At 48.6% G+C, this 27162-nt stretch overlaps 1 protein-coding gene across 1 annotated transcript; it reads right to left on the bottom strand.

Moving 5' to 3' along the window:
• Positions 1-9642: 9642 nt before the first annotated feature.
• Positions 9643-26197, bottom strand: LOC140729321 (uncharacterized). Its single transcript, XM_073048948.1, has 7 exons — positions 25825-26197; positions 24646-24784; positions 17788-17870; positions 16860-16991; positions 15141-15371; positions 13346-13537; positions 9643-10472 (listed from the first exon to the last, which is right to left on the bottom strand). The coding sequence occupies exons 1-7, from the start codon at positions 25889-25891 to the stop codon at positions 10402-10404; spliced, it is 915 nt and encodes a 304-aa protein (XP_072905049.1). The 5' UTR covers positions 25892-26197; the 3' UTR covers positions 9643-10401.
• Between the last annotated feature and the right edge of the window lie 965 nt (positions 26198-27162).

The following is a 27162-nucleotide window of genomic DNA, read 5'->3' as shown; positions in this document are numbered from 1 at the left end:
GTTTGAGGAGATTTGGTTTGTCACCAAAGACTAACAAATTTCTACAGATGTACCATGGAGAGCATTCTGACTGGTTACACCACCGTCTGGTATGGAGGGAACTTTGCACAGGATCGAATAAAGCTGCAGAAGATCATAAACTCAGCCAGCTCCATAATGGGCACCAGTCTCCCCACCACTGAAGAGGGCAATCATCATTAAGGACCCCCATCATCCAGGACATACCTTTCTTTAAATTACTTATTGAGATACAGCTCGCAATAGGCCCGTTTGGCCTTTAAGCCACACTGCCCAACAACCCCCGATTTAACCTTAGCCTAATCACGGGACAATTTACAATGACCAATTAACCTACCAAGCATTAAGTCTTTGGACTGTGGGAGGAAACCGGAGCACCCGGAGGGAACCCACGTGGCCAAGGGGAGAACATACAAACAGCGGCGGGAATAGAACACGGGTTGCTACCACCACCCCCCCCCCATGCTGTTTTAACTGCCCCCATCAGGGAGGAAGTACAGGAGCCTGAAAGACCCACACTCAACATTTCAGGAACAGCTTGTTCCACTCTGCCATCAGATTGCTGAATGATCCGTGAACCCATGGACAGTATCGCTATGTTTTGTAACTTCAAAATATTAAGTTAATCGAAAGGAAGACATCGGGAGTCCAGGAATACAGGTGTACTTCGAGTTTAAATGAGGCACACGTGTATCAGGTGACTGTGGTTGTGACTGTGAACGAAGTCACTGGAGAGACACTGAAGCTGGTGGGTATTTGTTTTGTATCTGTATTTGTACCTGTCTTTGTTCAACACAACAAGCAGGTATCACTCTACGAAGAAGAGGCATCCCTGACCCAGTATTACACAGCATTTTACATGCTGAAGATCAAAAGGTAACAGCAGGACAATTCAGGACATGGGCGATCACGGTCTTTCCATGAACATGATTGTTCTTGGCAAATTTTTCCACAGAAGTGGCTTTCCATTGCCTTCTTCTGGACAGTGTCTTTACAAGATAGGTGACCCCAGCCATTACCAATACTCTGTAGAGATTGTCTGCCTGGTGTCAGTGGTCACATAACCAGGACTTGTGATCTGCACCGGCTGCTCATACAACCATCCACCACCCTGATCGGGGGGCGGGGAGGGGCTAAGCAGGTGCCCAAGGTGACCTGCAGTGAAGGAGCACCCTACACCTTCTTTGGTAGAGACATATCTCCATTCTATCACCCATCTATCTGTACTATCATCCTATTCCTGACCTGACTAGCCCGTGGTACGGAGAGTGATCCAGAATTGTAGTTGCTGCTCTTTAGCCTCTTCCCTAATTCTCTACTCTCACTACACAGGACCTCTTCCCCCCTTTCTCCCTCTGACGTTGGTGCCAATGTGCCCCATGACCTCTGACTGCTCATCCTCCCTCTTGATAATCTTCAGCAGCCACTCTGAGACATCTGCACCCCACCAGTCCAATTCATTTAGTCATCTAAAACCCTTCTGGTTGTACCTGCCCGTCTCCCTCCCCAGTCTGAACGTAGAACAGTCCAGCACAGGAACAGGCCCTACAGCCCTCAATGCTAGTCCATAACACGATTCCAAATTAAACTAAGTCCCTCTGCCTGCATGTGATACGTATCTTTCCATTCCCTGCATATTCAAGTTTCGTTCTAACAGCTCTTCTTGATTAGTCAGGGGATGAAAAGTTATAGGGAAAAGGCAGGAGATTGGGGTTAAGAGGGAAATGGATCAGCCTTGGTGAAATGGCAGAGCAGACTCAATGGGCTGAATGGACTAATTCTGAATTTAAACCCAGTATCAAAACTCCAGTATTAAGGTTCAAGGTACATTTATTGTCAAAGTCTGTAGGCAGTATACAACCCTGAGATTCATCTTCCTACAGACAGCCATACAACAGAGTAAATACTGGAAGCCGTTCAACCCCCACCACGCACAAAACAACAGCCATTGTAAAGGACCCCACCATGAGGGACATGACTCTTCTCACTGCTACCATCAGGGAGGAGATTCAGGAGACCCAAACTCATCGATTCAGGAGCAGCTTCTTCCCCTCCACCATCCGATTTCTAACCAGTCCATGAACGTACCACCTCATTTTTATACCTTGCACTGTGCTGCTACTGTACTGAGCCAGACAGGAGGCCGTCTACACTGCCCAGTCCATCACCAGCACCAGCCGACATGCTATCAAGGCCATAGATACTGAAAGGTGCTGTAGGAAAAGGGCAGCAATATCATGAAAGATCCCACCCACCCTGCTCATGGACTGTTAGTCCCAGTCCCATCGGGGAGGAGGCTACATAGCATCAACGCCACGATCACATGACTCAAAAAAAATCATTTTATCCAAGCTGTAAGGCTGATCGACACCTCCACCCACTAACCGACATCCACATTTGGCAGGAGAGCGGGACCAAGGAGCTTCCGGTGGAGATTCGGCAAAGTGAGGAACGTCTTCAAATCAACGAGCAACGAGTGAGGATCAAGCCAGGACAGTGTCCACACCATGGTGACTCGATATCAGAGCTGTGTTCTGTCCACACCACGGTGACTTGATACCAGAGCTGTGTTCCGTCCACACCACGGTGAATCGATACCAGAGCTGTGTTCCGTCCACACCACGGTGACTTGATACCAGAGCTGTGTTCTCTCCACACCACGGTGAATCGATACCAGAGCTGTGTTCCGTCCACACCACGGTGACTTGATACCAGAGCTGTGTTCTCTCCACACCACGGTGAATCGATACCAGAGCTGTGTTCTGTCCACACCACGGTGAATCGATACCAGAGCTGTGTTCCGTCCACACCACGGTGACTTGATACCAGAGCTGTGTTCTCTCCACACCACGGTGAATCGATACCAGAGCTGTGTTCTGTCCACACCACGGTGAATCGATACCAGAGCTGTGTTCCGTCCACACCAACACCACGGTGACTCGATACCAGAGCTGTGTTCCGTCCACACCACGGTGACTCGATACCAGAGCTGTGTTCTCTCCACACCACGGTGACTCGATACCAGAGCTGTGTTCTCTCCACACCACGGTGACTCGATACCAGAGCTGTGTTCCGTCCACACCACGGTGAATCGATACCAGAGCTGTGTTCTCTCCACACCACGGTGAATCGATACCAGAGCTGTGTTCTGTCCACACCACGGTGACTCGATACCAGAGCTGTGTTCTCTGCACACCGCGGTGAATTGATACCAGAGCTGTGTTCTCTCCACACCACAGTGAATCGATACCAGAGCTGTGTTCTGGTCACACACCACGGTGACTCGATACCAGAGCTGTGTTCCGTCCACACCACGGTGAATCGATACCAGAGCTGTGTTCCGTCCACACCACGGTGAATCGATACCAGAGCTGTGTTCTCTCCACACCACGGTGACTCGATACCAGGGCTGTGTTCTCTCCACACCACAGTGAATCGATACCAGAGCTGTGTTCCGTCCACACCACGGTGACTCGATACCAGAGCTGTGTTCTCTCCACACCACGGTGAATCGATACCAGAGCTGTGTTCTGTCCACACCACGGTGACTCGATACCAGAGCTGTGTTCCGTCCACACCACGGTGAATCGATACCAGAGCTGTGTTCTGTCCACACCACGGTGACTCGATACCAGAGCTGTGTTCCGTCCACACCACGGTGAATCGATACCAGAGCTGTGTTCTGTCCACTCTGGGTCAGAGTGGCTTGTTAACGTGCTGAACCTCTGCGTAAAATAAATCTCACGTCTCTAACTTGTAACTCTGTCCCTTCAGTGAAGAAACTTCCACTGGTGAAAAGGATCTGCCCTTTTGTGAGCCCTCAGGTACTTCTCACCCCCTCGTTCTTCTGAGCCACAGTGACTAAGGATCTGGCTTCCCCGGGCAGATGTGAGATCTCTGGAATGGCATCAGAGGACTTAGCTTCCATTATTCCTGTGTTCTACTATGAATGCCTGCAAGAAAATTATGACAAGGTACAGTCTATGATGAGGTTCTGTATACGCACTTTGATGATAAAACTACTTTGAACTTTGATTGGGTAACTTCATTCACCTCAACTCTGAACGGATTCCACAACCTCTGATCCCATTTTCAAAGACTATACAATCCATGTTCTCAGCATTACTTATATCTATCTATTTAGTTATCTGTCTATCTACTTAACTCTTTGTTTATTTTGCGCAGTTTGTCTTCTTTTGTACATTAGTTCTTTGTCATTTTCTGTTTGTGCTAATGTTTTTCTCTGCATTCCCATGAATGCCGGCAAGGAAATGAACCTCGAGCAAGTCTATGGTGATAAACAGCCAGTGGCCACTTTATTAGGCACCTCCCGTACAACGGCCTCCACCATCAAGTGGCCCCACCACCCAGGCCAGGCTCTCTTCTCACTGCTGCCCTCAAGGAGAAGGCACAGGAGCCTCAGGAACACATTACCCCAGAACCATCAGGCTCTGAACTAGTGTGGATAACTTCACTTACCACAACTCTACACGGATTCCACCACCTACAGTCTCATTTCCAAGGAGTTTACATCTCATAAACACACGAACTTATGCAGGTCCTGCAAATCCAGTCCAACACGCACAAAATGCTGGAGGAACTCAGCAGAGCATGTTTTACCAGGCCGCGAGGAAGGCTGTACCTTCCCTCATTCCCTGTCACGCCACTGGTAAATACACACCAGGACATTATCCACACCAGGTCGTTATCCACACGGTCATCACCCTGGAGTAGCCAGAGGTTGTGGTGCACATTGGCACCAGTGACAGAGGGAGAAAGGGGGAAGAGGTCCTGCGTAGTGAGTGTAGAGAATTAGGGAAGAGGCTGAAGGGCAGCAGTCTCGGGATCACTGTCTGTACCACAGGCTAGTCAGGGCAGGAATGGGATGATGGTACAGATGGATGGGTGGTCAGCACATACTACCGGGCCGTGAGGAAACGATATGAGTCAGCAACACCTTCCCTCATTCCCGGTCACGCCACTGGTGAATACACACCAGGTCGTTACCCGCCTAACCGCAGCGACACCCTCGCGCCAGGATCACCGGTCGGCCTCGGGCAACCGGCGCCTCGCGCGGCCGGCGGGAAGCACCGTTGGTACCAGCCCGGAGCGCGGACGGATGGCGCCGACTCTAAACCTGTTCACCACACCGAATGCTCGTGGGGAACCCGGTGCTAAAATATTCGCAGATGACCTAATTCGGGCTCAGGGTTTCGGAAGTAGCAGAGCAGCTACCTCGCTGCGATGGACTGAAAGTCATCCCTCGGCCGATAGATCCTACAAGCGAGGCGGGCAGGCGGGCGCCCTGCCGCTCTCCCCGCTCGGTCGGTCACTCGCTCCGGACTGCGATCGCTGCGGCCCCGGTACGGGGACCTCCGGCCCTGACCTCGTCCTCTCACCCCACCCACGACCAGCCACACCTGGCCAAGGCAGCGGGCGGGAGGCTGGAGCTCGGGCCCGGAGGCTGTCTAATGAGGCAATGAAGCCTCAGAACTGCTTCGGTACCTTGAGTCCAAGCGCCCTGCACTTAAAGACAAACCTGTTGAATATTTTGGAGCGAAAAAAAAAAACATGAGCAAGCAGGACAGAATCATACAACAGCTCCCATGCCTTGACATAGCTGGGCAGGGGCTACATATAACAATTACAGCATGGAAACAGGTCATCTCGGCCCTTTTAGTCCATGCCGAACGCTTAATCTCACCTAGTCACACCTACCTGCACTCAGCCCATTACACTCCATTCCTTTCCTGTCCATATACCTATCCAATTTTTTTTAAATGACAAAATCGAACCTGCCTCTACCACTTCTACTGGAAGCTTGTTCCTCACAGCTACCACTCTCTGAGTAAAGAATTTCCCCTTCATGTTGTTACGAATGTGCCACAACTCTGAGGGGCCGAAGGGTACAAAGTCGCCCCCTCCTTTTTGAGAATCGAAAGATCGCTATTAATCCTGAGACCCAGGAAATGAGAGAGAGACGTTTGGAATGTGTCCTGGCCTCAGCGAAACAAAGCCACTGATAACGGCCATTGTCTCTTGGAGACGGAATTGTGTATTGAGTACTGTACTATTCATTGAATCCCCTCAGGGGACAACCAGAGTGGGCTGGTTGAGGGATTGCATCATCCCAACCTGATTGACATCTGAGACCCCGTGAGTAAGGATAAAAGAGGGCCTGGGGAACAACCCCTTTAGGCGCACCAGGAGAAACGCTAGAAATCCCGTGACAGCGTTTAATAGCGACAGCTGGTGGGGGGCTCGTGTGCGTCCTTCCCTTGCCTGGGATTGATGGCCTCACCACGGAAGAACGGCTTTAGCTAAAGGAGAGGCCACAAGTGAACGGCCACACCAACAGGACTCCCAACAGATCGAAATCATAAAAGGAAAGCCGGCAAGTTTCTCAAAATCCCTCTCTCTCTCCAACAAAGGCTGCAGCCTGCATGAACGAGTGACTTTAATATTTCCATCGGACAATACATTATCCCCTAGACAATGATAGAGTTTATTTCTTATTGATTATTATTATACCTGCGCTTTTAGATTTAGTATTGACGACGTATATTATCTGTATGTTTGCATTGATATTATTTTTGTGTATTTTTACTAATAAATTCTGTTAAAAATCGTATCATCAGGCTTCAAAGGACCTCTCTATCTTTGCTGGTAAGTGACCCAGTTATGGGGTTCGTAACAATGTAAACCCTAAACTTCTGCCCCTTAACTCTCAACTCATGTCCTCTTGTTTGAATCTCCTCTTCTCTCAATGGAAAAAGCCATCCACGTCAACTCTATCTATCCCCCTCATTATTTTAAATACCTCTATCAAGTCCCCACCAAGTCTCTTATCAAATACACCATTCTATATATGCCAGAGGTCAGGATCGAACACGTCTCTGGCAGCTCTCTGCTATCAGGGCTGAAGGTCCCTCGCCCAAGGATGACCTGCAGGCTGGTGAAGGGAAGGAGCACCTCACACCTCCTTTGGTAGAGATGTAGCTCCGCCCCGCTACTGGTTGAGGGGTATAGATAGGATAGGTGCAGATAGGCTTTTCTCCCTCATATTGGGTGAGAGTAGAAATAGAGGGCAGAGGTTTCAGGTGAAAGCTGAAACGTTTAAGGGGAATCTGAGGGGGATCTTCTTCACTGATACGAGCGGGGAATGAGCTGCCAGCAGAAGTGGAAGATGCAAGTTTAATTGTAAGAATTAGGAGCAATTTGGATAGGTGCCTGGATGGGAGGGGTATGGAGGCTGCAGGGAGATGGGGGGGGGAGGTAAAACCAGTCTAGCATGGTGCAGAATGGCCAAAGGGCCTGTTTCTAGGGGAAACCCATGTAGTCCGAATGTGCTGCAACACTTGTGGGCTGTCCCCACCCCGGGCGCTTCCCTGCGTTGTGCTAACACAAACAACGTGCCTTTCAGTGTACACGTGAGAAATAAGTACAAATCTGAACCTGTCACAGGGAGGGTGTGCAAATTTCACACACACATTAGTGTAGTGGTTAGCGCGGTCCTATTACAGCTCAGAGTTCAGAGTTCAATGCCAGTGATCGCTGTACGTCATCCCCATGGAACGCGTGGGTTTCCCCCAGGCCCTCCGGTTTCCTTCCGCACTCCAAAGACGTACTGGGTAGGTTAATTGGCCATTGTCAACAGTCCTGTGGTTAGTTTGGGTTAAATCGGCTTTGTCAGGGCTTGTCAGTAAACAAGTAAACAGACACAGAGCGCCAGAGGTCAGGATCGAACACATGTCTCTGGCAGCTCTCTCCTTGTCAGGGCTGAAGGTCCCGCCGTGAGAATATCACATAGTGCAGATGTGTGAGGGCTGTTGGCCAACCACGGCAGGCCAAACTCCGTGCTGGATCAAAAATCACATTGGACAGGAAATCGAGTTGGAAGCATTCTATCAAATCCAGAGATTAACTTCATCTAATGTTACTGGAATATAAAGCACAAAGGCTCTCGGTTTGATGAATCTCTGGATCCCCAGTGTTTGGACCTGTCAATTCAACCCTTGAAAACACCAAACTGGAGTTTGTTCATTCATGTGCTATGTCATAAGGCGTGGGTGACCATGGTCTTCATGATCATGTTTGGTCTTGGCAAATTTTCGAACAGAAATGCTTTCCCTTCTTCTGGACAGTGTCTTTACAAGTGGAATTCTGACCTTTACCAGAGCTCAGAATCAGACAGTCTCTGTAGAAATGGCTTCCTCGTATTCCCCCGGGATTGAGAAGTCACTGCCAGCCTCAGAACAGAAGGTGTCTGTGTGTGATTTCTTCTGGGGTGGAATTGGAGTTACACGAGTTACCTCATGGACCACACAAAGTGAGGGTAGGGTCAAAGTGCCCCTTCTCGAAGGAGGAGAGATACTGTGTTTAAAGTGCCCCGTCCTTGATCAAAATGAGGGACCGTGTACAAAGTGCCCTTTCCAAGATAAACAGTGTGAGTCAGCACAAGGGACTACAAAGTTTGTGGGGGTGGGCTGGGCACCAGAAGAGCCCGTATTCAGTGGGACAGGGAAACAAAAGAAAATTTGAAAGGAAGTACACCCACACTGTAAAGTCATTCAAAAATAATCATTTAATGACAAAATATTGCACAACATTTACAGATTTAAACAACTGCAGAGCTCCAGGCCTGCAGATGATCTACAGTCCAGTCTCCCCCCAGTGGCATTACAGAGCACGAACTGACCAAGATGACCTTTGACTCCAGACCCATTACCTGTATTTGCCCCATATCCCTCCACCCTCTGGCTGAAGTTACACTTTGGGCTTCTTTCAAATCTCTCCCCTCTCACCTTCAGCCTGTGCCCTCCAGTATTCCTATTGGAAATGTCACATTCACCCGATCTCTGCCCCTCAAGTTCCTGCTGAGTCTTACTCACCTCCCACCTTAAAATCTCCCCCTCATCTCAGAGTATCCAGGAGCTTGTGTCCACAATGAGACCTCCTCCACACAGCAGAAAACTCATACAGACCACGTGATCGCTTTGTGTTCAGTCCACAGGAACGACCCTCAGTGCCCTTTTTGACTCTCCCTTTAATTCCCACTCCCATCTGTCACTCCGTGTCTCCCTGCTCTGTTAGTGATGGTCAATAACAAACTGAAGGAACGACACCTCGTTTGTCCAAACACATTGTAAACTTCAGGAGTCCATGTTGAATTGTAAAATTGTAGACAACTGTCCTCATTTATTTACCCCTCCCTGTGTTCAATCCGATCCCACTCTGTCAGTATCAAACTATACACACGTTCACATGTAACAAGCCGTTACGTGCCATTACTAAGAAATTCCCTCTGTTCTACCTGATTCCCTACCCAAATCGGCTTATTTATGGACCGTTTATTCCTCTTCATAGATGAGTTCCTCCAGCATTTTGTTCGAGTCACTTCTCTCCCCCCTGCCTTTCTCGTTTACCTTTCCTCTCTTTGTTTGTCTCTCCCTCTCCCAGCCTTTTTTTTGCCCTTCCTCTCCCTTGCTGTCTTTCTCTTCGTCTTTCCCCTCTCTCTTCCCCTCTCCCTTTTCCTCACAAGGAAAGGTCCCTTATCAGAAATGTTGACTGTTTTATTTCTCTCTCTCTACACAGAAAGGGAAAGTTTCTGCTCAATCTGCTGAGTAATTTCAAAACTTCCTTTTATTTTGTTTCAAGCAATCAAAAACTTGGCAGGGCCCAAAGTGATGGCTGACTGCCCTGAAGGATGGAGGTCGAGGATCTGAGTTCCTCTCCAGGGATCAGAGCTTGATTGCACAACAGTAGATTGGTGAGGCCGTGAGGAAGCGCTGGGGGTCAGGCGGTGAGGAGGCAGCATGCATAACAGGAGGGGTGTTGAGGGAGCTCTGCACTGTGGGGGGTTCAATGAGGAGGGAGCATCGTGCTGTGGGAGGTGTCATATGCAGGGAGCGACACACTGTGGGAGAGAGTATTGTGCTGAGGAAAGGACTTCAAGAAGGCAGCAGCTCACTGTGGGTAAGGCAGTGAGGAGGGAGTGCTGTGCCTCGAGAGGGACAATGAGGGAGCTCCATGCCTTGGGAAGGCCAGAGAGGAGGGAGCGCTATGCCATGGGAGGGAAGATGAGGAAGTAATGCTGAATTGGGGTACAGGCGGTGAGGGAAGGGTGGTCCTCACTATGGGTGGGAGGACCGCACTGTGGAAGGGGACGGCGAGGGGAATGTGCCTCACTGCTGGAGGGTTAGTGAGGAGGGAACGCAACTCGTTACAGTGGTAGTACCAAGACAGGGCTGCGCCGTGTAGAAGACGCAGGACCGAGGGAGGCCACTCTGCTGAGTAGGGAGGGCTGGCGCAGGTCACAGGGACGGGGATGAAGACGGGCAGCAGCAAAGAAGGACTGAGACGACGTACACTTTGTGCCAAGTCTCACGCCGGCTGAGACAACCTTGGTACCCCCATCTCATCGCTGCTCGTCTGCGTGGGATAGTAGTTGAAGCCTGTGGAGAGGGAACGGGAATAGTTTTAGTATGGCGCCCACTCTCCCACTGATTATCAATATCTATTCTGAGAATACCAGCATTTATCACACGTCCCCAACTGTCCCGTGAGAAGGTGTGGAGTGGGTGGCCTGCTCGACCCACTGCCGTCCTCCTGGTAAAGGCTGGGGAGGGTGGTCTCGAATTTGGACCCAGTGAGGCGGAGGATTGGTGAGATATTATACGGTAGGGACAGTATGGGATCTGGAGGGTGGGGGTCCCCTGTATGTGGTGATATTCCCCCCACCCCCTCGGGGAAGGGCTCTCAGAGTAGTGAGGAACCATGGTGCGTTTTTAGACATTACAGCCACTGTTCTTATTTATTTATTTTTTAGTATTTGCACAGTTTGTTGTCTTTTGCACGCTGGTTGAACACCCAAGTTGGTGCGATCTTGCATTAATTATGTTATGGCTATTACTCTATTATGGATTCATTGAGTATGCCCGCAAGAAAATGAATCTCAATTTGATCTAATTGAAAGCGATGGAGCGAATGTGGAGAGGATGCTTCCTACAGTGAGGGAGTACAATACCCATGAACACAGCCTCAGAATAGAGGGACATCCGTTTAGAATCGAGCTGAGGAGGAATCTTCAGCCAGAGGGTGGGGAATCTGTGGAATTTGTTGCCACAGGAAGTTTTGGAGACCAAGTTATTGGGCATAGATTGAAGATTGAAGCTATTTTCATGACATTTGCCTGCAGATAGAACTTCCCTTGCAAGGAAAATAATAAATATGTCCAAAATCTGATCTACTCTGAATTGGTTGGAGGTTGTTTCTGTACAAGAACTAGCTGAAGGGTACTCGACATCAGGCAGCAATGGGGCCAAATGGGTCAGGTCAGTGGGAATGGGCAGACTGGCCTCCACCTTCGGCTTTGGGTAGAGAGAGAACTGTTCGCAACTTTGATGCAGATAGAGTGAAGAAGTTGAGGCTGAGGAGTCTCATTACCCATGCAATTGGCCCGGTGCAAGGCTGGATTGCTCTGGGTGCTGAGCTGATTGGGAGAAATTGAGAGCGGCTTTGGGCTGAGCAGTGAAATCTGCGCCCGGAATGAGTCTCTGGGTGGTATGTTCTTGGCCCAGAGCCTTTTGCTGCAGCAGTGCCCGGGTCCTCGAGCGAGTAATGATGTGCTGTTTGGACAATTTAGACCAGAGATGGCCAACCTGTGGTGCATGCGGCAAAAGTAGCGCACTGGATAATTAGAAGCTGCGCATTGCACCACAGTGATGATAATAAAAAAGTAAGCCTACTCATGCAAAAAGTATTAACCAAAAACCGAATTGTAGAAAAAAAATCTAAAACAGGAATTCAAGTAGCTTAGAGCTAGAAATGGGTTTTACTGAGAATAAATCTAAGACTTAGCAATTAGTTTTTAGCAATTTTATTATTTCGTGCACATCTTTTGGCGAATGTTATCTCCTTTCACATTAATCTGTTTTCAATTTTAAAAAATGTTCAATGAGTCAAACTAGGAAAGAAAGACACGAAATGCTGGCAGAACTCAGCAGGCCAGACGGCATCTATGGGAGGAGGTAATAATGATGTTTTGGGCCGAAACCCTTCATCAGGTTTGCCGATGACATGATCTTGATGGGTCTCATCAGCAAGAATAATGATTCAGCATACAGAGACTAGGTGTAGCGGCTAACGGACTGGTGCAGAGCCAACAACCTGTCTCTGAATATGAACGAAATAAAAGATATGGTTGTTGACTTCAGGAGGGCACGAAGCAACCACTCCCCACTAAACATCGACGGCTCCTCGGTAGAGATCGTTAACAGGTCTCCTGAACAGGCCCGAAACGTCATCATTACCTCCTCTCATAGATGCTGTCTGGCCTGCTGAGTTCTGCCAGCATTTCGTGTTCTGCAAAAACTCATTTCAGGGAGGTAGCACCACCACCCCCCGACCCCCGCAACCCATATTTCCCCCACCCCAGTCGACTTCAAAGGGTGTGTCTCCAGGACATTTGATTCTGAAAGAACACAATTTATTTGATCACATATTGAAACCACACACACACACACACACACACACACACACACACACACACACACACACACACACACACACACACACACACACACACACACACACACACACACACACACACACACACACACACACACACACACACACACACACACACACACACACACACACACCCTTATTGAGCAGTCTCAATGCTGATGCAAATGGCAACACTCATCATTTTTGACCCCTGTTAGGCAGGGGTACACTTTAGTGTAGTCTGGGGTGAAGTACGTTTTACATTCTCTTGTTTTGGAACACTCTGCCATGGCGCTGCAGGACACTAAACTGAACTGATGGACAATGAAAGGCAGAGAGAGGTCGACTAAAGCCCGCACACAGAGAAAACTGATAGGTTTATTTAGCACAAAGAGAGACCAATTGGTTCTCTCTCTCTCTCACTCAAAAAAAAATCAATTTCCATGATGTTGTATATAATTTGTGGGCGTCAGGAAGCCGCTATCAATATGTGGGAGACTCCTGGAATTCCTGGGAGAGGTGGGATGTCTGTGATACCCAGGCTTTGGGCCTACTCCAGGGTTTGGAGCTAAGGACATATTTTGGGTTGAAATGTTGTTGTTTGCTTCTGATGTTTACATGATTTGTTTTCTCCCCCACCATCCTGGCCACCCCCCCCCCCCCCATATCGTGTGTTGGTCTTTATTTTATTTATCTATAATTCTGTTCTTTCGGGTTTCTTGCTTTGTGACTGCCTGTAAGTAAAGAAGTCTCAAGCTTATATAATTAATACATTCTTTGATAATAATAAATGTACTTTGAATAAAAAGTTGCCCCTCACCTTTGGATGTAGACTTCTTACAGCCTTTATAGATGGCAAAGGCCAAGAGAGAGAGGACGATGATGATGGAGATGAGGATCATGATAACCATCTTTTGGTTCAGTTGTCCCATGTGTCTCTCAGGAATCTCTGGTGAAATCACAGTAGAAAATGCCCTTTTCTCCAAACATCCCTCCTCAGGATGGTCGCATCCTGTGAATGGAAGGTAGGCACAGGGGTAAATCATAAACACAAGAGATTCTGCAGAGGCTAGATGTCCAGAGCAACCGGCACAAAACGCTGGAGAAACTCAGCACCTACAGAAATCAATGAGCAGTTGATGTTGTGGGTTCAGCTCCTTCATCAGGACTGGAAGGAGAGGGGGAAGAAGAGGTGGAAAAGGTAAAGGGCTGGAGCGGAAGGAATCTGACAGGAGAGGAGAGTGGACCATGGCAGAAAGGGAAGCAGGAGGGAGGTGATATGCAGGTGAGGAGAAGAGAAGAGGCAAGAGGTGAACTGGAGTGGGGAATGGAAGAGGGAGTGGGGAAATTGAGCAGGGAAATTTAACGAAATCGACGTTCGTGCCTTTTGGCTGGCGGCTACCCAGACAGAATACGAGGTGCTCCTCCAGCCCGAGGGAGACCTCATTGTAGCAGTAGAGGAGGCTGTGGACCGAGATGTCGGAATGGGAATGGGGATCGGAATTAAAATGGTTGGCATGCAAGGATAACACCTGCCAATTCTTTGGCGTTTTTATCTTTTTTTAAACGAGGCCAAGTTGCTAGCTCTACACTCAACCCAGCACGGATGGAAAGCGTGCAAGGAGCCGGCTGGATTTGAACTCGGGACAAACTTGCCTTGAAGCCCGCTGCAGATGCCACTATCAATGATTTAGTTTAGTTCCTCGTGTTTGTCTCTGCTCCCTCTACCTAGTGTTTGGTTTATAATCTCAGGGATCAGGACACCTCTGGCAGGCCCACCCCTAACCTCCCCCTCTCCCCTTGGGAAGGGAGGCTGAGCCACTGCTGTATTTCCAGTGAGGGTTCTCCTGCACCGCTGCCAGGGAGGGGACTCCGGGATTTGGGCCAGTGACGGTGACAGAAAGTGTGAGAAAGGGAAGAAGGAATGAAGCAAGAGAGGCAGGAGGAAGAGATCAGGATAGACAGAAATAAGGAGAATGGGGCAAAATTAGAGAAAGAAATAGAAAGAAAAAGGCAGGAATGGAGTGAGAGACACAGAGAAACACTCTATTTATTTATTGAGATAGAGGGCTGGAAGGGCCTATTCTGCACTTCAAGCTGTGCTGCCCAGCAGACCCCAATTTAATCCGAGTTTAATCACTGGAGAATACACAGTGACCAACCAGTACGTCCTTGGATCGTGGGAGGAAACCGGAGCACCCGGAGGAAACCCATGCGATCACAGGAAGAACATACAATCTCCTTGTATGCTGCAGCGGGAATTCAACCCAGGTCACAGGTACGTTAAAGTGTTGTGCTAAGCAGTACATTAACGTTACGCTCCTCCCACCTCCCTCTTATTCTGTCACTTTCTCTCTCTTCCCTCTCTCTCCCCACTCTTCCCCAACTCGGTCACTCTACTCTCTCTCTCCCCCCATTTTCTCTCTCTAACTCCCCCCCACCCTTTATCTTCCTTTTCTCTTTCTCCCCCTCTCTACCATCCCCACCTCCCTAACTCAAATCTCTGAATTGGAAAGCCATGCCAAGTGATTGTGTGAGGCGCTGAGGAGCAAGCACCGTGGGGGGGGAGATGGGCGGCGAGGGAGGATAAGAAGTCTCCAGAATGGAATACTGACCGGAGGCGAGGGAGGGAGATGTGAGCGGCACGGAGCTACTGTAGTGCGGAATCTCGGATCCGGAGTTCTGTCCTGTCTTTCCCAAAGATTGGGTGGATCCAGGGAATACTGGGGAGATCCCCTCAGACGTCTCCACCACTGGTGTTGGCAGTTTCACGGCTGGGGTTTGGTCAGAGGTCGCAGTCACTGGCTGACGATCCAGCAGGGTCCATGTCGGAGTTTCTGTACTGCCTGTACAGGGGGTTCATAAAACAGAGATTGAGAATTAGACCATTTGGTCCATCGAGTCTGTTCTACCATCTCCCGTTAACCCCCTTACCAATCAGGGACATATCAATCTCTGCTTTAAATGCATTTGACGCCCATAGCCCACTCCCCCCCCCCCACCCCATGGCAACGAATTTCACTGATTCACTAGTTTAAAACAATTCCTCATCATTGTTCAGAGTGCTGAAGACACGAAGGGTGATGACAATGTCGCCATCGGTTGCACTGGGATATGGACAGGACGGGCTGGGAATTGGCAGATGGAGTTGAAACTGGAAAAGGATGAAGTGATTCACTGTAGAAGGTCAAACCTGCAGTCTGGCCACTACTCAACAACCTACAAACTCACTTTCAAGGACTTCCTACCACTCGTGTTCTCAGTATCATTTTCATTTGCAGTTTGTCTTTTTTTTAAAAAAAGACATTACTTCCAAAATTACTTGTTTGGTCAGAGAAGTCCCTTTGGTCCATCCACTCCATGCTGAAACCATTAAACTGCCTACTCCCATGGACCTGTACCAGGACTCCAGCTTTCCATGTACCTATTCAAACTTCTCTTAAATATTGAAATCGAGCTTGCATGAACCACTTCCACTGGCAGCTCGTTCCACACTCTCACCACCCTCCGAGTGAAATTTCTCCTCATGTTCTCCTTAAACATTTCACCTTACACCCTTAACTCTTGACCTCTATTTCTAGTCCCACTGACCTCAGTGGAAAAAGCCTGCTTGCATTTACTCTATCTATACCCCTCATAATTTTGTATACCAAATCTCATCTCAGTCTTTTATGTTCCAAGGAATAAGGTGGCTGGAGTAAGGGCCTTATGCTTTGGCTCTTGTGGGGTTAAAGGGTAGAGGCCAGATAAAGGCCAGTCCTCCAGATTCAGGGGTTCAGCTCAGCGCTAACAACCCTGACTGGTAAAACAAAATTGTTACCAGCAACAGAGAATCTTTCTACATGATCCCATGATAATGATTGCTCTTAGCAATTTTTTTTTTAAAAGAGAAGTGGTTTGCCATTGACCTCTGGGCAGTGTCTATAAAGACGGGTGATCCCAACCATTATCAACACTCTTCAGAGATTGTCTGCCTGGCGTCAGTGGTCGCATAACCAGGACTTGTGATCTACACCGGCTGCTCATACGACCATCCACCACCTGCTCCCATGAATTCATGTGACCCTGATCCGGGAGGGTGAGCTAAGCGGGTGCTACACCTTGCCCAAGGTTCACCCGCAGGTCAGAGGAGGGAAAGGAGTGCCTCACACCTCATTTGGTAGAGACGTATCGCCATCCCGCCACCCTAACAAGCAGGCCTTTGAAACGTGGCAGGAAACTAGAGCATTCCGAACAAACACGCGATAACAGTGAGAACATAGAAACTCCCTGGGCACAGTGGTGGGCATCGAACCAGAACGTAACCGCGGCCTCCACACAGCACCAGGCCTTACCCAGTGTTGTCTCGGTAGGGCGACTGGAATCCCAGTCAGCTGTGGAGTGCAGGGATCTCGGATGTGCCTCCGTGGTTGTGTGCTTGTTGCCGAGTTGTTTCTCTGCTGTCGGAAGACTGGCACTTTTCTGAGCTGCAGGAGACAAATTGGGTCAGCCTGACACTACCTCGCCCACAGTCCAGTGCTTTTCTCACCACCCCTCCCGCAGAGCGACACTCCCTCCTCACCGCCCCTCCCGCAGAGCGACACTCCCTACCTCAGCGTGCACATTAGCATCTTTGGCCATCCCACACATCTCATACATGGAGGGAATGTGGCTCCCCGTCACTGACTGGTGCGGTGGAGCACGGCACAGAAAAGATACACGAACCATTCCCGATTCCCATCCAGTAACTAGTGGGCTGATTCAGTTATCTGCACTGGGACTCAGAGCGCACAAAAAGACTCTGTCAACTCTAAATATACCCAATGACTTGGCTTCCACATTCCTCTGGCTAAGGAAACTGCTCTTCATCTCCATTCTAAATGGATGTCCTTCCATTCGAGGCTGTACCATCTGGCCCTAAACTCCCCCGGTATTGGAAACATTATCTCCATGTCCACTCTATCTAGGCCTTTCAATATTTGGTAGGTTTCAATAAGGCCAAAAGACATAGGAGCAGATTTAGGCCATTCAGCCCACGCATGCTACCAAACTCCAGCAACAATCTGATAACCATTTCACTTCCCTTTTTACGCTTTGGAGTATTACCATTAACTGAGGGGTCTACGGACCCCAGGTTGGGAACACCTGCTCAAGAAGGAAGGAAAACAATGGTCACATTCAGGAACTATTCACAGGGCAGTGGTAAAGGTGGAGCTCTACCAGCGGCTGGGATGTCCTCGATGGGCCGAAAGGCTTCTGTCTGCGCTGTAATGCTATGATTACCTTTATCGATATAATCCTTAAGGTCCTTCACCCAGAGACGATCAAGGTTCAGGCAGATGTTTCCTAGTTTCTTATGGACGACGCTGTGGACAGAACAGGTGAAGTTTAGCACTGGGGACAGGGGTCAAAATGGTACAGCCCTTGCTCAGTTTTCCCATCCGCAACCAGGGCAAAGGGTCTATTGACCCACCGGAGTGGTCAGGTGGGCACTGCCAGCCACCCCAATGGAATACGGTCTTCTTTTAAACAGAGGGCAGGGCTGTGTGTAGCTCCCTCTACATTGTCCCATCATACAGTCCCGGGGTCAGTCACAGAGTGAAGCTCACTCCACACTGTCCCATCACACAGTCCCGGGGTCAGACACAGAGTGAAGCTCCCTCTACACTGTCCCATCACACACTCCCAGGGTCAGTCACAGAGTGAAGCTCACTCCACACTGTCCCATCACACACTCCCAGGGTCAGTCACAGAGTGAAGCTCACTCCACACTGTCCCATCACACAGTCCCGGGGTCAGACACAGAATGAAGCTCCCTATACACCATCCCATCACACACTCCCAGGGTCAGACACAGAGTGAAGCTCACTCCACACTGTCCCATCACACAGTCCCAGGGTCAGACACAGAGTGAAGCTCACTCCACACTGTCCCATCACACAGTCCCAGGGTCAGACACAGAGTGAAGCTCCCTCCACACTGTCCCATCACACAGTCCCAGGGTCAGACACAGAGTGAAGCTCACTCCACACTGTCCCATCACACAGTCCCAGGGTCAGACACAGAGTGAAGCTCACTCCACACCGTCCCATCACACACTCCCGGGGTCAGACACAGAGTGAAGCTCCCTCTACACTGTCCCATCACACAGTCCCAGGGTCAGACACAGAGTGAAGCTCCCTCTACACTGTCCCATCATACAGTCCCAGGGTCAGTCACAGAGTGAAGCTCATTCCACACTGTTCCATCACACAGTCCCGGGGTCAGACACAGAGTGAAGCTCACTCCACACTGTCCCATCACACACTCCCAGGGTCAGACACAGAGTGAAGCTCCCTCTACACTGTCCCATCACACAGTCCCAGGGTCAGACACAGAGTGAAGCTCACTCCACACCAGGAGATTGCAACCTGGGGTCCATGGACCCCTTAATTAATGGTAGGGATCCATTACATAAAAATAGTTGGGAATCTCTTTCACACTGACCCATCACACACCCTCAGAGTTATTCACAGCGTGAAGCTCCCTCTACACCAGGGTTTCTCAACCAGGGTATTCACTGAGAGGTTGTGATTAAAGAAAGTAAACAATGTCTTTTAAAACTTCGCATGATGGTAGTGCTCACAGTAATGGACAGTGTGTTCCGTAGCAACCTCAGCCCAGTATGACAGTGTGCAGTTGGACCCTGTTTATTTGATCGAGTTCAGAAGGCAGGACGGTAGGCTGATAATTAGTGAGGGCTGTATTGTACGTAGGGGAGGACGGTAGGCTGATAATTGGTGAGGGCTGTATTGTACGTAGGGGAGGACGGTAGGCTGATAATTAGTGAGGGCTGTATTGTACGTGGGGAGGACGCTAGGCTGATAATTGGTGAGGGCTGTATTGTACATAAGGGAGGACGGTAGGCTGATAATTAGTGAGGGCTGTATTTCACGTAGGGGAGGACGGTAGGCTGATAATTGGTGAGGGCTGTATTGTACGTAGGGGAGGACGGTAGGCTGATAATTAGTGAGGGCTGTATTGTACGTAGGGGAGGACGGTAGGCTGATAATTGGTGAGGGCTGTATTGTACGTAGGGGAGGACGGTAGGCTGATAATTGGTGAGGGCTGTATTGTACGTAAGGGAGGACGGTAGGCTGATAATTAGTGAGGGCTGTATTGTACGTAGGGGAGGACGGTAGGCTGATAATTGGTGAGGGCTGTATTGTACGTAGGGGAGGACGGTAGGCTGATAATTAGTGAGGGCTGTATTTCACGTAGGGGAGGACGGTAGGCTGATAATTAGTGAGGGCTGTATTTCACGTAGGGGAGGACGGTAGGCTGATAATTGGTGAGGGCTGTATTGTACGTAGGGGAGGACGGTAGGCTGATAATTGGTGAGGGCTGTATTGTACGTAGGGGAGGACGGTAGGCTGATAATTAGTGAGGGCTGTATTTCACGTAGGGGAGGACGGTAGGCTGATAATTAGTGAGGGCTGTATTTCACGTAGGGGAGGACGGTAGGCTGATAATTAGTGAGGGCTGTATTTCACGTAGGGGAGGACGGTAGGCTGATAATTGGTGAGGGCTGTATTGTACGTAGGGGAGGACGGTAGGCTGATAATTAGTGAGGGCTGTATTGTACGTAGGGGAGGACGGTAGGCTGATAATTGGTGAGGGCTGTATTGTACGTAGGGGAGGACGGTAGGCTGATAATTAGTGAGGTCTGTATTGTTCGTAGGGGAGGACGGTAGGCTGATAATTAGTGAGGGCTGTATTTCACGTAGGGGAGGACGGTAGGCTGATAATTAGTGAGGGCTGTATTTCACGTAGGGGAGGACGGTAGGCTGATAATTAGTGAGGGCTGTATTTCACGTAGGGGAGGACGGTAGGCTGATAATTAGTGAGGGCTGTATTGTACGTAGGGGAGGACGGTAGGCTGATAATTAGTGAGGGCTGTATTGTACGTAGGGGAGGACGGTAGGCTGATAATTGGTGAGGGCTGTATTGTACATAGGGGAGGACGGTAGGCTGATAATTAGTGAGGGCTGTATTTCACGTAGGGGAGGACGGTAGGCTGATAATTAGTGAGGGCTGTATTGTACGTAGGGGAGGACGGTAGGCTGATAATTAGTGAGGGCTGTATTTCACGTAGGGGAGGACGGTAGGCTGATAATTAGTGAGGGCTGTATTTCACGTAGGGGAGGACGGTAGGCTGATAATTAGTGAGGGCTGTATTTCACGTAGGGGAGGACGGTAGGCTGATAATTAGTGAGGGCTGTATTTCACGTAGGGGAGGACGGTAGGCTGATAATTAGTGAGGGCTGTATTTCACGTAGGGGAGGACGGTAGGCTGATAATTAGTGAGGGCTGTATTGTACGTAGGGGAGGACGGTAGGCTGATAATTAGTGAGGGCTGTATTTCACGTAGGGGAGGACGGTAGGCTGATAATTAGTGAGGGCTGTATTTCACGTAGGGGAGGACGGTAGGCTGATAATTAGTGAGGGCTGTATTTCACGTAGGGGAGGACGGTAGGCTGATAATTAGTGAGGGCTGTATTGTACGTAGGGGAGGACGGTAGGCTGATAATTAGTGAGGGCTGTATTGTACGTAGGGGAGGATGCTAGGCTGATAATTGGTGAGGGCTGTATTGTACGTAGGGGAGGACGGTAGGCTGATAATTAGTGAGGGCTGTATTTCACGTAGGGGAGGACGGTAGGCTGATAATTGGTGAGGGCTGTATTGTACGTAAGGGAGGACGGTAGGCTGATAATTAGTGAGGGCTGTATTTCACGTAGGGGAGGACGGTAGGCTGATAATTGGTGAGGGCTGTATTGTACGTAGGGGAGGACGGTAGGCTGAAGAGGAATGTGAAGTGCATTTTCCAAGCATTGAATGGACTCGCCTAATTTGGGCTGTGATGTTCCTGTGCAAAATACATGGGGAATTTTATTAACCCTTGTGTTTTGCAGACATGTCTGACAGTCCAATATGGTTATTTTTGAATAGGACATGTGAGATATGAAGGGGAGGATTCTAGGCCCATAGACAATTCAGATAAGGTTAACGATGAACAATTACAGAATTCTGAGTCATTCCACTGCACTACTGCAACAACAGACACAAAAAAGTCCGTCTTTACAATGAAAGTTACTTATCAAGGCATTTTGCATCGACTGGTGAGCCAAGTTGTCCTGTTCCATTGTGCCTAGTCTGCAGCAATGGCTCCAGCAGAATTGAAAAGACACTTAAATACAAATCACAGCCATATGACATGCAAAAGTGCTGATTACTTTAACGGTTATTAGAGTCTCAAAACAAACAGCTTCTGGAAATAAAGTCACAGTCAATAAAAAAAAGTAGAACTTGTTACCCAGAAAAGGAGAAGTCACACAATTCGTGAGAACCTAATGGTGCCAGCATGTAAATTTATAGCGGATAAAATGCTAGGACAAGATGCAGTATGAGAAATTGAAAAGGTTTCATTCTCAAACATTATGATAAGCTGACGTATTGATGACATGTCACATGATGCTGAAGAGTTTTTGTGTGATAATCTGAAAAACAGCTTCTCTGTCCAGATTGATGAATCAGAGTTCACCAATAAAGGTCATCTTGTGGCATTTGTAAGATGTGTAAATGATGGTGAAATTCAAGGATACTTTTTTTCTAATGTGAAGAGCTGTCCAAAACAAGCAAAGGCCAAGATATATTTAATGTTTTGTCTTCATATCTGGAAACAAAAGTTCTGTCTTGGAGGGACAGTGTTGGCATCTGTACTGATGGCGTCCCATCAATGATTGACTCCATGAGAGGTTTCGTCTCTTGTAAAAATGAAAATCCTGACATTGTCACAACACACTTTCTTCACAGAGAGGTGTTGATCTCAAAAACTCTTAGAGATGGATTGAAAAAAGTTACTACAAAAATGGTTAACTTTATTAAACAAAGATCAGTTCACTCAAGAATGTTTAATAAACTGTGAATACCCTGACAAAGGCACACCAGTCTCCTGATACATGCAGAAATCCAGTGGCTAAGCAGAGGAAGAGTTCTCAACAGGGTGTTTGAGCTGAAAGGTGAATTGCAGGAGTACTTTCAAGAAAATTTTTGCTGAGTGCTTTGAAGATGACGAATGGCTGCAGAGACCAGCCAACTTAGCAGATATTTTTCATCATATGAACCAGTTGAACAAGTCTCTTCAAGGCCCTACAAAAGATGTCTTGACCTCAAGAGACAAGATTCTTGGATGTAAACGGAAACTCAGTCTTTGGAAAAGTCATATTGCGAAAGGAAATCTTGAAATGTTTCTACTGCTGCTTGGGCTTGAGATTGAGGAAGGATATCAGAAAGTCTCGAGTCTTATTGAAATCCCCCTGGAAGAACAAAATTGAACAATACTCTCCCTTCCTTTCACCACGAGACTGGGTGAGGGAACATTCTCTAAATCTTCCGCTCAGCCTTTGAATGAAGAAAAAGAACTGTGATCGTGCACTCAAGATAAGATTTACTGACTTGCCCTGGACAAGTTCTGGATTTCAGTGACAGAAGAGTATCCTACCATTCATTGAAAAGCAATGAACATTTTACTGCAGTTTTCAATTTCTTACACGTGAGCAAACTTTTTCTTGTTTAAGAGCAAGGATAGAAAATGTTTCATTTCAATGGAATGGGAAATCTGTGAACTTGTGCAGCAAAAAACAAGCACAGATTTCACATGCTAGGCCTATATTTGAGCCTGACTGTGTCACTTAGTAAGAAAATATTTTTTCAAACTCTTGTATAAATTTGTGTCTTAGGTTATATTTTTATTCATATTGCTTTGGCTTATGGTTTTTAGTAACTTTACTACTCAATAAACTTCCATATTGTAAATAAGTTTAATTAAAATAAATTTACAACCTTTATTTAAAGTAAATCTACCAAGCCTACCTTTAGAAAAATTAAATCCCATTTTGGCTTAAGCCAGATATTCAGCAGAAATTTATTATGTTTGCTTTGTGAGTTTTTAATGTTTATGAAAGGGAAAGAAAGAAAGGTAAGCTAAGCTTAACTACCTGTTTTTCTCCAAGAAATGTTGGCTAAAAGTTCATTCTCTATTCAAAAGACAGCTCAGCCATAGCAGCGGCGGTTTTCCCTATTAGCATGCTGAGCTCTGGATCGAGAGACAGGTTGCTGGAGACTGTCGATCCTAGGCAGGTGAATTCATCTACCTCTTTCAGGGTGTGGTCACCGATACTGATGTTGGGGCCTTCGCGGACGAATTGGACAACCTACGCCCGCCAAGAGCACCGCCTCAACAGCTTCTACCTACGGTGCTTGTGTGGGATCCTGGGCAATTCCCAGAAAGACCGCGTGCCAAACAAGGACATCCTGGACCAGGCCAGCATGCCAAGCACGTATGTCCTTCTCACACAGTGATGACTGCGCTGGCTTGGCCATGTCCGTCGCATGCAGGGTGGCCGCATCCCCAAGGACATCCTGTACGGAGACCTCGCCGCAGGATCCCGGCCCATAGGGAGCTCACTGCTTCGTTACAGGGACGTTTGTAAACGTGACCTGAAGTCTGCTGATAAGAGACAGTTGCACCTGGCGACAGGCTGTACGTCCAGGCATTACCAATGCAGAGGAAAAACAAACTCGACTGTGGTCGGACAGAAGAGAGAGAAGGAAAGCAGAGTGACTTTCCAGCCACAGCCATCAGCCTTCGTGTGAAGCAGCTGTACCAAGGACTGCCGCTCAAGAACCAGCTTATTCAACCACAGCCGACGCTGTTCCACACCCAACCGGGCCCATCCATTGTCCGTTAGACAGACGGAGCCATTAATTATTAATTAATTCAAAAGAGCATTGACAATATTTTTTGGATTAATATACCTAAAACTTATTGATCAAGTGAATGTACCGTGTGCTCTAGGTATAATATTATTATTAATTCTAATAATAATAATAATGAACCCAGGGGCTCCCCAAGACCGGAAAGTTATTTCAAAGGTTCCTCCAGGGCATTAAAGGTTGAGAAAGGCTGCTGTACACATGCTCTCGGGCTGGGACGATACAGGTTCAAGGGCACTGGTTAACCAGACCAAGGATTCATACAGATGTGTGGCGAGGGATTTGATACAACCCACACTAATGGGAAACAGGCAAGACATACTCACAGAAAGGCTGACTGACGGTTATTGCAGTGTCTCATGGTCCTGTAATTTGGTAAAAATTGTCCATAATCACTGTTCTTCCACCTCACGGCAAGGAATTTGTTGCAGCATGTTTCATCAACCTCCGATTTAAAAGCCATGGCTGTGGATACATAGATCTGGTCTGGTGACTGAGGCAGGAATCTGGAGATCCCCTCCTGGACAGGGGTCCCCTTTTGTCACAGTCTCATCTAACCCAGAGTTTCCGAGTGGGCACCAACCCTTGTGAGTTCCTGCACTGAACTGGCATACTCTGATTTTAACTGTAGCCCCCACCTTCCCCTACACCCCTCCCTGTCTCTGTAACCCCTCCATCCCCTACACCCCTCCCTGTCTCTGTAACCCCCTCCATCCCCTACACCCCTCCCTGTCTCTGTAACCCCCTCCATCCCCTACACCCCTCCCTGTCTCTGTCACCCCCTCCATCCCCTACACCCCTCCCTGTCTCTGTAACCCCCTCCAGTATTTACACCCCTCCCTGTCTCTGTAACCCCTCCATCCCCTACACCCCTCCCTGTCTCTGTAACCCCCTCCATCCCCTACACCCCTCCCTGTCTCTGTAACCCCTCCATCCCCTACACCCCTCCCTGTCTCTGTAACCCCCTCCATCCCCTACAACCCTCCCTGTCTCTGTCACCCCCTCCATCCCCTACACCCCTCCCTGTCTCTGTAACCCCCTCCGGTATTTACACCCCTCCCTGTCTCTGTAACCCCTCCATCCCCTACACCCCTCCCTGTCTCTGTAACCCCCTCCATCCCCTACACCCCTCCCTGTCTCTGTAACCCCCTCCGGTATTTACACCCCTCCCTGTCTCTGTAACCCCTCCATCCCCTACACCCCTCCCTGTCTCTGTAACCCCCTCCATCCCCTACACCCCTCCCTGTCTCTGTAACCCCCTCCGGTATTTACACCCCTCCCTGTCTCTGTAACCCCTCCATCCCCTACACCCCTCCCTGTCTCTGTAACCCCTCCATCCCCTACACCCCTCCCTGTCTCTGTAACCCCCTCCATCCCCTACACCCCTCCCTGTCTCTGTAACCCCCTACAACCCTCCCCCTTCCCGTAAATATTCTGCTTTCGACTCGGACACCCTCCGGCGTCTGGTTGACAGGAACAAGTTAACTTTAAACTCTGTCTCTCACCCGACCACGATAACAGCGATCCCAGGAGGAAGGCGGACAGGTAGAAGTTGTCCCTCTGAGGTGCCATATCCTTCGAGGCGGGCTCGGCAGCGCGGAGCAGCAACCACTGACCACCCGGCGCAGCCGGACGGAGACTGGGCTGTATCCCCGTTCGGGGTTTCCCCAGAAGAGGAGGAACTTCGATTGGCCAATGGGAGCTCACGGCTGGGGCAGAGGTAATCTGGTCGGAAAGTGGGCAGGAGCAGAATGAGGCGAAAAAGAGGGGCAACTAGAGTGGCGAGAGGGACAGAAGGAGGAGTCAATGGCCACAGTCAGGGACAACAGGAGAACAATAAAAAGGCAACAAGAGTGTCATTAAGGGGAGTGAGGCAATAGGAGGGTAACTAGAGGGCAATTGGGAGAGACAAAAGAGGAGGAATCAGAGGGGCAACACAAAGGGAAACAGGTGAGGCAATAGTAGGGGGAAACACAGATGATACAGGAGGTACAACAGGTCTGACAAAAGAGATGTTACCACTGGAGAGGTAACTGCAGTGAGAGGAGGGGCAATTGAGCAAGAGGGAAACAGGAAAAGTAACAGTTGGGGCAGGAGGAAGGGACAGGAGTAACAGGGATGTGGAGAAGTAGGCAGCTAGAGGGGTGTGTGGTATAGGAAGTCTTGTGTGGTCACTGTGGAAGGGGGGTGGGAAGAGGGAATGTAAGTGCAGAGGGGTAGAGCTAAATGGAGGGTAGTGGGGCAATTGACTACAGAACCACAGGTGTTAGTGGTTAGTGCCACACTTACAGCTCAGAGTTCAATTCATTTTCTTGCGGGCACACTCAATAAATCTATAGATTAATAATCATAACAGAATCAATGAAAGACCACCCAACTTGGGTGCTCATCCAGAGAGCAAGAACAGAAAACAGTGAGTTATGGTGAGAAGATATTAAAAGTGGATTCTGTCGGGATCAGTTTTGGGGCTGCTGCTGTTTATAATTTATATAAATGATTTGGATAAGCACATAACAAATAAACTAGTAAAGTTTGCCGATGGCACAAAATTAGGGGGACGAGCTGATAACATTCAGGCAGCTGAATCAATACAGTTTGCTCTAAATAAAATTCAGATGTTGGCAGATAAATAGCAAATGAAATTTAATATATATAAATGTAAAGTATTACATATAGGAGGTAGAAATATTAGATATAAATATGCAGTGGGGGTATTGAGTTAGCAAGTGCATGAGAAGGATTTCAGCATTCAGGAAGACTCATCGCTATCACCACCTAGACCATGCAGAGAAGCGATTAGGAAGGCTAATAGAATATTGGGCTATATAATGCAATCAGTGGAG

This window comes from Hemitrygon akajei, chromosome 6, assembly GCF_048418815.1.
Source record: "Hemitrygon akajei chromosome 6, sHemAka1.3, whole genome shotgun sequence".
Lineage (NCBI taxonomy): Eukaryota > Metazoa > Chordata > Chondrichthyes > Myliobatiformes > Dasyatidae > Hemitrygon > Hemitrygon akajei.
The sequence above is the reverse complement of the archived record's forward strand: the minus strand, read 5'-3'. Positions and strand labels throughout refer to the sequence as shown.

What these genes read in the sequence shown, in the direction of transcription:
- LOC140729321 (XM_073048948.1), bottom strand. Translation starts at nt 25,891, where the DNA reads ATGGCACCTCAGAGGGACAACTTCTACCTGTCCGCCTTCCTCCTGGGA. An exon ending in AACCGTCAGTCAGCCTTTCT is followed by an intron (nt 17,871 to 24,645) that starts GTGAGTATGTCT and finishes TTCTGTCCACAG; the next exon opens with CGTCGTCCATAAGAAACTAG. An exon ending in TAAGGATTATATCGATAAAG is followed by an intron (nt 16,992 to 17,787) that starts GTAATCATAGCA and finishes TGTCTCCTGCAG; the next exon opens with CTCAGAAAAGTGCCAGTCTT.